Below are 11,060 nucleotides of genomic sequence, written 5' to 3'. Positions count from 1 at the left end.
AACCATTCGTGATGGATTAGATTAAGGCACACTTTTGCATCTATTGTTTACCGAATAATTTAATATGAAGTTTATGCCATTTAGTCGGATTAAATTTATCGAATACTTAGCCATAATACTAAATATTCCCTAGGTTTTTTATAATTTGTTTATCTTTAATATTTTTCATAAGAAATATTTTAATCAAAGTTGAATAAATGATTGGGACGAAGGGCAGGGAGTACGAAGTAATATGAAACTGCTGGAGTGAATAGTGAGTGTTAATTAAAGAGCATTTGATCTTACGATTCCGTCACTTTTTAATAGTAACTCCAAGGTTGCGAAGGGAGGCATTAGTGTAGGTTCCTTGAGTTCCAAAAAAGCCGATAACAGCGCCTGGCGGAGTGTCAGGAGATTCGAAGGCCTTAATGTTGGTGCAATTACGCATCAGCCCAAAAGGTCCATATCCTCCCGCGTTCATATCGGTATGAATCCGAAGTTGTGCAACATGACGACCCTGTTCACCATAATCCCCTTCATGTCCACTTATTTTTGTTATTGTCTCACCTGCCAAATTTATCTACATATGTATATGCATAACATTCTTGTTAGGATGTAACCCAAAAAAAAAAAAAAAAAAAAAAAAAAATTCTTGTTAGGAAAAATAATCTAATTAAAATCACATAATTAACCAAAATGTTTTATGAAAAATGGATCAATAATGTACCGTGCGCGATTCATGGAAACCGACTTTGGTGTTTTTGCTTTTGACTTTGCCGGTGACAGTACCGTCAGTCCATCTTGTTTCAACATTACCGAGCTGATCGACTATCTCGAAACCAAGGGCATCAGTTATATAACCACACTCGACATGTACCTTTGTGATTTCTTCACCCGGGCCGAGTATGAAGTTGAAAGTTGGATGGTCCGACCCACCATACGGTCCGTGCTGATCAATTGATAGTGCCTGAATTACGTCGTATATGATTCAATAATGTTAATACAATTTTAATATGAGTTGGCCCCTTTAAAATGAAACGATCACGCATGCAAACGAGAGGGAAAAAAAACGCAAAAGTGGTAATTAGGCCCCATAACTTTAGCCAATTGTGAGATTAGACCCCATAACTTACAAATGTAGTAATTAGGCCCCATAACTTTGACAAAAAGTGAAATCTAACTCAATTTCTCTTTTCAACTTAAATCATATCATTAAATTATTTTATATATAAGTTCATTGTACACTAAATAATTATTAACATTTTTAAAATATTTATTTAATTTATTAACATGATTTTTAGAATATTTTAAATATTTTTAACTAATTTTACTATAATTCACAAACATATGAGAGTACTTTACAAGTTTTCAATTTTATTTAATCATTCAAATATTTGTTTTAAACAATGTGTAATAAATTGCATACACATTTTAAATTTTTAATAAGTTTTATTGTATACTTATAAATTGTATTGATGAATGAAATTGAATTTTTTGGTGCAATTTTGGTTGAAAATAAAAAATTGGGTTGAATTTCACTTTTCATCAAAGTTATTGGGCCTAATTACTACATTTGTAAGTTATGGGGCTTAATCTCACAATTTGCTAAAGTTATGGGGGCTAATCACTACTTTCGCGAAAAACGAACAAGTGCCTTTTATTAATTGATCTTACATGTATTTTTTCTGAGATTTTAAAGTTTATAAGTTATAATATATTTTAGTTTTTTTCTGCGGTCAAAACTCAAAATTAACTAAATTTATATATATTTTTCATAGCACTATTGTATTTTTTATTTTAATGTTTAAGTGAATGCATGAGATCAAAAACTTTACCATAAAACTCATAATTTTTAAAACAAAACTCAAAAACTTTATTTAAAAACTCATAAATTACACAACCAGTTGTACTTCATCTAATTTATAATCTATTCGACATAACTCGAACGCAACCCCAGCCCCTTTATCAAAACTATTATAAAAACCAAACTAGTTAGGGTAATAATCCATACCTTTGTTGTTGGTTGGGACATTTTTGGGGAGTTTGCTAAGCTTAGTCGAGATAATTGTTGTTTTAGATAAATGTATTGTAGATTGTGTGATAAAATTGCAACAATGGTATGGAGTATTTATACTTGTGGTTCATATATAGTGGCTTTTGATCTACCCCAATTCTTATTTCAGACCAAGGGTATCCGTCTTATTAATAAGACGGATACCATATTCTCTCACAAAATACCCATTTAGGGTGAGTGGAGAAGCACATGGAGGGTCCCACCTTTGTCCCCTCTACCCATTTCCTCTCACACAACTACCCGTCTTAAAATCCGACCCGTTTTAAGCAAGACTTACTCTTTGATCTATCGTGATTGAGAACAAATTCTTTCTTCCATATATATTCTTTAATTTTTTTATTAATATAATAAAATATGTAAATATTCTTTTACGATAAATATTTTTTATTAATAGAATAAAATGTGTAAATATTCTTTTACGATAAGAATATTTACATATATTCTATTTATTTTTTTATTAGTTTTTCGTTTATTGTGACCGAGGAGGCGAGGACAAATTCTTTCTCCCATATATATCATTTCTCGTCTTTTATCTTCTCTTTCACGAATTCTTATGTGAAACGGTTTTAAACAAATGTTATTGTAAAAGCTGATTGTTTTACTTAACTGCCCTTATGAGTGTGTTGTTCAAATTATGTTATTGTAAAAGTTGGTTGTAATATAAAAGTCGGTTGTTTTACACAAATGTTATTGTAAAATTATTTTGGAGAAGTATTAAGAATTAATTCATGGGTTTTGATATATACAACCATTAGGTTGTATTTAAGCATTTAATATATTCCATATTTGGTATTAAATTAAGAATTCAAAACTAAATTATACACAAACCAATGGAATTAATGCATATACTAAGAACTTCTTTCCTTATTTAGTTCCTTAAACACAAACCAATGGAATTAATGCATATACGCACTTGACTCGATTGAACCCGTTTGCTAGGTTTACTTGTAGGCATGAGTACTTGCATGAACACAAAGGTTCGACATCAAAAGGTACCATTAATTAATGATGGTGGAGTTCTGGATAAACTTCCAGTATTAGCATTAGCCCATATTACACTTAAAACTATAATAGTATATTTTCCAAGTAATTACAATATAATCAGTCGTATAATCATGATTATTTGTTGAAGTCCAAATTTGAAGTGGCCAAGTATAGTCACATGCCAATCTCAAATAAAAACCCTGCATTAGAAAATGAAGAAAAATAAAAGAAATAAAATCTCAAAAACTTTATTTAAAAATTCAAAAATTACACAACCGGTTCTACTACATCTAATTTATAATCTATAAACTGCGAGTGAGATCGACATAACTCGAACCCAATCCCGGCCCTTTATCAAAACTACTATAAAAAAAACAAAGTAGTTAGGGTAATAATCCACAATTAGTCTCACTATAGATGGATATATCCGTCTAAAGTAAAAGACGGGTCAAATATGCTTAAAGTGGTGACATTTTTGGGCCCACCATGCAACTTGTTGCTTGTCTTATGCTTTATGTTGGTGAATATTTGACCCGCTTATAACTATAAACGGATATCTCCCGTCTAAAATGAGAATTTGTGAATAATCCATACATTTGTTGTTGGTTGGGACATTTTTCAGGTGTTTGCTAAACTTAGGCCCCTTTTTTCCGGCTTTTTAGAGTCGAATCAATCAATCAACAATCAATGGAGTCGAATCGAATCGAATCGAACTAAATCGAATCGAATGGAGTGAGCCGAATCGAATCGAGTTGATTTGAATCGAATGGAGTGAAGTAATCGAATCGGATGAATGGAGCCGAATGAATCGAATAAATAGAGTGAGCGAATCGAGTTGATTGAGTGAATTGAACTAAAGTAATATTAATATTATTATTAATATTAATACTAAATATAATAATAATAATAATAATAATAATTTTTAAAATTATTATTATTATTATTATTATTATTATTATTATTATTATTATTATTATTATTATTATTATTATTATTATTATTATTACTACTACTACTACTACTACTACTACTATTTGTTTTTTTTATAAAAACGCAGACTATTATTATTATCATTATTATTATCATCATTATCATCATTATTATCATCATCATTATTATTATTATTATTATTATTATTATTATTATTATTATTATTATTATTATTATTATTATTATTATTATTATTATTATTATTATTATTATTATTATTATTATTATTATTATTATTACTACTACTACTACTACTACTACTACTATTTACTGACTTAATTTACTTTTGATGACGATGACTACTACTACTACTATAAGAAGAAGAAGAAGAACATTAATAAATTAAGATAAATACTAGTAATTATACTAATTTGAGTGATTAACTAGGTAGCCACCATAAACCACAGTACACCATCAATTTTATTAGGTGAAATAATAGAGCACCAATTTGCTAGAATGTTGTTCAAAGTCTAGCCATATATCATCCTGATTTGAGTGATTAGGTAGCCACCACGAAGCAACAACAATCCTAATTTTATTAATTAGATAAATAAAAATCGACAGGCGGCCCTAATTTCATCTTTAACCAACAAATAAAATTTGATTGATTAATTAAAACTCAACAAATAATATTAATAATTGATAAACAAGTAAATTAATTTATTATTTGATAAATTAGAATCCATCTTGTAAGTTTTAAATCATTTGAGCAATTAAATTAAGTTTTAGGGAAAAATATTGATTCAAGAGCATTTGGTTCAGTTTTAGGTGAAAAGGGTACAAACTAGAATGTTTATGAAAAAGTGTATGTGAAAGATTAAAGTTCGTATATGAAAAAATAATTAGGTATTAATAATAGTAATATTAAAATTAACAATGTTACTCCCTCCTATTCTAGATAAACCTCAATATTCATGGGGGACACTAGAATTAAGGATATGGATTAAAATAAGGTAAAGTATTGTAGTGGGGTTTGATAATTGGAGAGAGAGAAGGTATTATTGTGGGTGGGTGATTAAATAAGTATTGTTGTGGGGTAAGTTGATTAAAATAATTATTGTTGTGGGGTGAGGTGGGGTATTGTTGTGGGGTAAGGTGATTAAAATAAGTATAAAACTTTACTAAATAAGGAAATAGGGAAGGTATTGTGAATAGATGAAAAAGGAAAGAGGGAAGTTTATGTAGAATAGGAGAGGATATTAATCATATTATTAATAATTAATATTCATATTCATATTCATATTCATATTCATATTAATAATAATATTAGTAATATTATTAATTTTATTAATATGAATATTATTGATTTTAATAACTATAATATTCAAAATGATAACAATAATGAGGATCATTAATTAATAATAAATTAATGATAATAATAATAATAATAATAATAATAATAATAATAATAACAATAACAATAAAATAATAATAATACTAATAAAATAATTATAATAAAAAATAAATAAATAAATAATATTAAAAATATTAATAAAAACTATTAAGTTTAACATGTGCAAAATTGAAATGGCCTGAATTTAGTGGAGCTGAACTGAACTGAATGGAGCTGAGCTGAGCTGAACTGAATAGAGCTGAGCTGAACTAAACTGAGCTGAAATTAAGGCAGAAAGAACAGGGCCTTAGTCGAGATAATTGTTATTTTAGCTAGTATTATAAATCAATTTGGTTTATCAAAACCGAGGGACTGCGCGCAAAGCAACAACTAGTTTAAATGTAAATATACCTTTATAGCAGCAAGATTATCGTTTACATAATTAATTTTATTCCCCAAATAGTAGTACATAATGAGGATTCGTCATAATAATTGACAAATTATTCCAACAAAACAGACACCAAAAAAAAAGTGCGATAAATCTTAACACACTAGTACATTTCGACTTTAAAAAGACGATGACGAAAGTTGTATAATGACCGTCGTTCACCAACAATCCCTCGAACAGTGCTTCTCATATAGTCATATATGGAATCACCTTATTATGTTGTAGCTGAAACAACGGTCTCTCATTCCTCAGGTGCCTGAATTTACCATGACATAACTCATAAGTGTTAGGGATATTCTCTCGTGTAACCCTGAATTTTTTCGTTTTCTAAGGTGTACCTCTCGTTTTTCACAAAAAAAATTTGACCGACAATAATTCTCTGTTACGAGTTCAAAAAACGGTATTTTTTTTTTAAAACCAATTATCTCGTCAAGGCTTTGAATTTGAAAAAAAAATTCACCGCTTTTTGAACTCGTAGCCGGTAGTTATGGTTGGTCAAAGCTTTTTTAACGAATAAATTTTGACCGACCATAATTCCCGACTACGATTTGAAAATTCGGTGAATTCTTTTTCAAACTGAAGACCTCTTAAAGACGGTCAATTTGAAAAAAAAAAATTATCGTATTCTGAACTTATAGCCAAGAGTTATTGACGGTCAACGTTTTTTTTTGCAAGAAAAGAGGAATACATCTTAGAAAACGAAAAAATTTAGGGGTACACGAAAGAATATACCTAAATATTAAACAAGTTAGTATCATTAAATGCATGTATGTACCACGTAGGATAAAAAAAGGTCGTCTTAAAGCTCAAGATGATGATCTCATTTTACCTTTGGGATGGAAACCCCAAGGGAGTGAAGAAATTCTCCTTGAGCACCAAAAAAAAGCAAACAATAGGACCATAAGGTCCTATTATCCTTCCGGTGTATCCCACCACTTAACTCATGACCTCGACACCCTAGCATTCCATTCACCACATGACGGCCTTGACGACTTACTAATTGGTGATGGCTCCGCACTTCCCATCGAGCATACAGGTTCGTTCACCATGCACAAATTAAAATTCAATAATGTTCTTCATGTACCAAAAATCTCTCGTAATATTATATCAATTTCGCAATTATGTGCCGATAATAATGCATATGTAATTTTCTCACAAAATTCGTTTTTTGTAAAGGAACTCAAAACCGGGAAAACGATCCTCCAGGGCCGAGCAACCAAGGGAATTTACGAATGGAGCCCACCTAAACCCGTCACTCTCGCTGCCGTTAAAGAAAAAGGAACCACGCCGATTTTGTGGCACCATAAGTTCGGTCATCCTTCGTATGATGTAATCAAACTTATGAATAAAAGTTTACCCAATTTTAATTATTGCCCTGCGTGTTGTGTGTCTAAGAGCAAGAAGCTCCCTTTTTACAGTTCTTCATTACGTTCTACTGCTCCTTTAGACCTCTTATTTTCGGACTTATGGACTAGCCCAGTAGCATCTCGAGACAACTACAAATACTACGTTATATTTGTCGATCATTATACCAAATATACTTGGCTATATCCGTTAAAACGTAAGTCCCAAACCACTCAAGTTTTTAATCAATTTAAAAACCTCGTTGAAAAATATTTTCAAAAACCAATACGACGTTTTTTCTCCGACAATGGTGGAGAATACATTAAATTAAATCACTCCCTTCTTAATGACGGAATTTCTCACTTTACTTCTCCACCACATACCCCGGAACACAATGGCTATGCCGAACGTAGACATCGTCACATTGTAGAAACCGGTCTAGCATTACTAAATCAAGCGGGCCTACCCACTTCCTATTGGCCATTCGCTTTTAGTACCGCCACCTACCTGATAAATCGACTACCTACGAAGACCTTAAACGGTGATTCACCATACTTTAAATTGCATAATAATAACCCTGACTACGATAAATTTCATAACTTTGGATGCCTCTGTTATCCGTGGCTCCGACCATATACAAAACATAAACTAGAAAATCGTTCCACTGCATGTATTTTTGTTGGATATTCAAATACTCAAAGTGCTTATCACTGTCTCGACCCCAAAACGCATAGAATTTATACATCAAGACACGTTAAATTCATCGATGACGAATACCCATTTCGACAGTCCAACTCGTCACCCTCGTCTCACACGCAACCTGATGATTGGTGCTCACTTCATATTCCTCTTCTACCTCATCCAGAGACCACCTCGAAACCTCCTACCACCACTCCCCCACCTCGCATATCCAAACCCATTACCATCGTTTACACCAGGCGCCCATCGACCCAAATACCACCCTCTACCGCACCCCTTTCCTCTACCCTGCCACTTTCTAACTCGCCATCGACATCCTCTAACTCGTCAACCTCACAACCTCCTCCACCCTCCAATGACTCCTCTCCTTCCTCTGATACCATATAAGAGTTATAGAAGTAGGTTAAAACTTGTGTTTATTACATTGAAACTTATGGGGTATTTATAGGGATACAAGGAGGGATATTAGGCTATATGCAAGATATGCAAATATACAATTTTCCTAATTGACAATATATACATAATCAAGTTGCTATATTTTTATGTAAAGATTGATATGAGGATATTTGAGTTTCTTGGTTGATAAGTTGGTTAATCTATATATATATATAAAAGAGAGTTTTTTCGAGCGATCTGAGAGCGTCCACATCATCAAAAATCAATTTAGGAAAGTATAATTTTTGATGTAAAAAATAAAGTGGAAAATCTTTTAATTATTATTATATGTATATTTCCTAAATTATATTCAAGTGATATTTCCAATTTTTATATCAAACTTTTACATTTCATTTGGCAAAAAAATATCTTTAAAAAAATTATGAAAATAATATAATTAGCTTTGTGTTAAAAAATGCTATCATTAGAGTATAAATTTCATATTATTTGCACATGTTAAAGATGGTGTACTACTTCTTAATACGTAAAATTGTATAATTTTTAGTATGTTTTGCCCCACATTGGAAAATAAGTAGGTGTGGTGAATATACTACATATAAATAGTAGAATTGTCCCACATCGAAAGATTAGTATAAGGTGATGTGATCCTATGATTATAAATAGGATGCATATTTGGAACTTATGTATCCACCAAAATTTGTTGAGTCTCATAAATATTGTTTTAAAGAGCTCTTAAGATTTTTTATCGTTATCTACGATATGATATAAAAATAAAGTGGAAATCGTTGGGAATTACTCGGGAAAGAGTTAAGAATATGAACAAGAAAATAAAAAAATAACTAAAGGTTGAACAAGAAAATAAAAAAATAAAAGGTTTTACTAATGGTAGTCTCCTGATACAATACAAAACTAAATATTTTACTAATGGTTGTCTTCTCAATGCAGTAATAGAGCTTTAATGAGTCGTTATATGTACGATGTAGAGATCCATATCTAATGATCGAGACTAAGTGGTTTTTAACTTCAAAGAAAAATAATATGTATACAATAGTGGTTGTTTAAGAAGAGACATGTATTTCTTGGTATGTTATGTCTTTCACATTGAAAAATAATGTAGGCATTATGAACATACTACGTACGTCTAAATAATTAAATTATGTATCTCACATTGAAATAATCGTATACGGTAGGGTGATTCTATAAATATAAATAGGAGGCATCCTTGAAAATTAGGTATTAATCCAAAATTTTTTTGATATAAAAGATATAGACTTTTTAGTATGTTATACGTCTCACATTGATCAATAATGTAGGTGTTGTGAATATATTATGTATAAATAATAGAAATGTCCCATATATATACATTTTCTATATTATATTAAAGTGATGTTTATTATTTTGATATAAAAACTTTATATTTCATTTGAAAAAAAAATATCGTGTGAAAATTATATAATTAGATTGTGACAAAAAAAATGTTATCATTAGAGTGTATATTGTATTGTATTTTCTCATTATTAAATCGGGTTAATCTCAAAGTAGGTACAAAAAAAATGGTGTACTTAGTAGTTAGTATGTTATTTGTCCAACATTGAAAAGTAACGTAAGTGTGGTGAATATACTATGTATAAATATTAAAATTGTCTCACATCGGAAGATTACCGTAAGGCATGGTGATCTTATGATTACAAATAGAAGTCATAACCCAAAATGTTTTGATTCCCTTAAGTATTGTCAGAGATAACTCTTAAAATAGTTTATATTACTGTTTCTACAATAATGATTTTTAACCTAAGTTAATGTTTGGAAAATCTTTTAGTTATTATAATATATACTATGTATTTCTTATTTTATATTCAAGTGCTGTTTCTAATTTTCATATAAAAACTTTTAAAATTCATTTGACAAAATAATGTCGGTAAAAAAATTATGAAAATAATATTATTAGATTCATGGTAAGAAATGCTATCATTAGAGTATATATAGATTTCATATAATTTGCACATATTAAAGATGGTGTATTTCATAGTATGTTATATCTCCCACATTGAAAAATAATATAGATGTGATAAATATACTACATATAAAAAATAGAATTTTCCCACATCAAAATATAGCATAAGGTGGGTGATTCTATGAGCATCCTTGGAACTTAGACATCAACACAAAATATTTTGAGTCGCTTAAGTATTGTCTTGGAGAGCTCTTAAAAGTGTATATCATTATATTTTCTACCTATAGAATTTATATGTCCCATATTGAAAAATAATGTAGGTGTGGTAAATCCGTAAATATACAATGTTTAAATAATATAATTAAAATTGTGTTAAAAAATATTCTATCATTAGAGTATAGGTTCTTATCATTTGCACATATTTTAATTATGATAAAAAAATAGAAAACAAACGTCAATGGTAGCATGTGTAATCTATCAAAGTTCAAGGTTATTATGAGAAATCTCCAATATTATAATGATATAGTTAATTAAATTTGCATTTAAAAGAGAGATATCCGTACCAATAAAACAATAAAGGGGGTATTATTTTTTAATTGTTATTTTATTGTCACGCCATCAAACTTAACGTCCATTTAACAACCTTTACATTAGAGGGTACCATGGGCAAAAAAATGGAACCTCAAGGGTACCTTGGGCAGATTTTTAAAAGTAGGGGTAACATGAAAAATCTAACAAAACTAAGGGGTACTACGAGAAATTTCCGTATCTCAATTATTTTAATTTTTTTTTTGAAGAAAAACAACGTACAAATATTAATGGAGAGTACTTGATCATATTATTAAATTTAAATATAACT

At 29.9% G+C, this 11,060-nt stretch overlaps 1 protein-coding gene across 1 annotated transcript; it reads right to left on the bottom strand.

Annotated features, from left to right (window-relative positions):
* Nucleotides 1–292: 292 nt before the first annotated feature.
* On the bottom strand, nucleotides 293–2,067 carry LOC141645823 (uncharacterized). The gene is made up of 3 exons (XM_074454008.1): nucleotides 1,991–2,067; nucleotides 707–946; nucleotides 293–559 (listed from the first exon to the last, which is right to left on the bottom strand). The coding sequence occupies exons 1-3, from the start codon at nucleotides 2,009–2,011 to the stop codon at nucleotides 293–295; spliced, it is 528 nt and encodes a 175-aa protein (XP_074310109.1). The 5' UTR covers nucleotides 2,012–2,067.
* Between the last annotated feature and the right edge of the window lie 8,993 nt (nucleotides 2,068–11,060).

The sequence above is a fragment of the Silene latifolia genome, chromosome 3 (assembly GCF_048544455.1).
Source record: "Silene latifolia isolate original U9 population chromosome 3, ASM4854445v1, whole genome shotgun sequence".
Lineage (NCBI taxonomy): Eukaryota > Viridiplantae > Streptophyta > Magnoliopsida > Caryophyllales > Caryophyllaceae > Silene > Silene latifolia.
The sequence above is the reverse complement of the archived record's forward strand: the minus strand, read 5'-3'. Positions and strand labels throughout refer to the sequence as shown.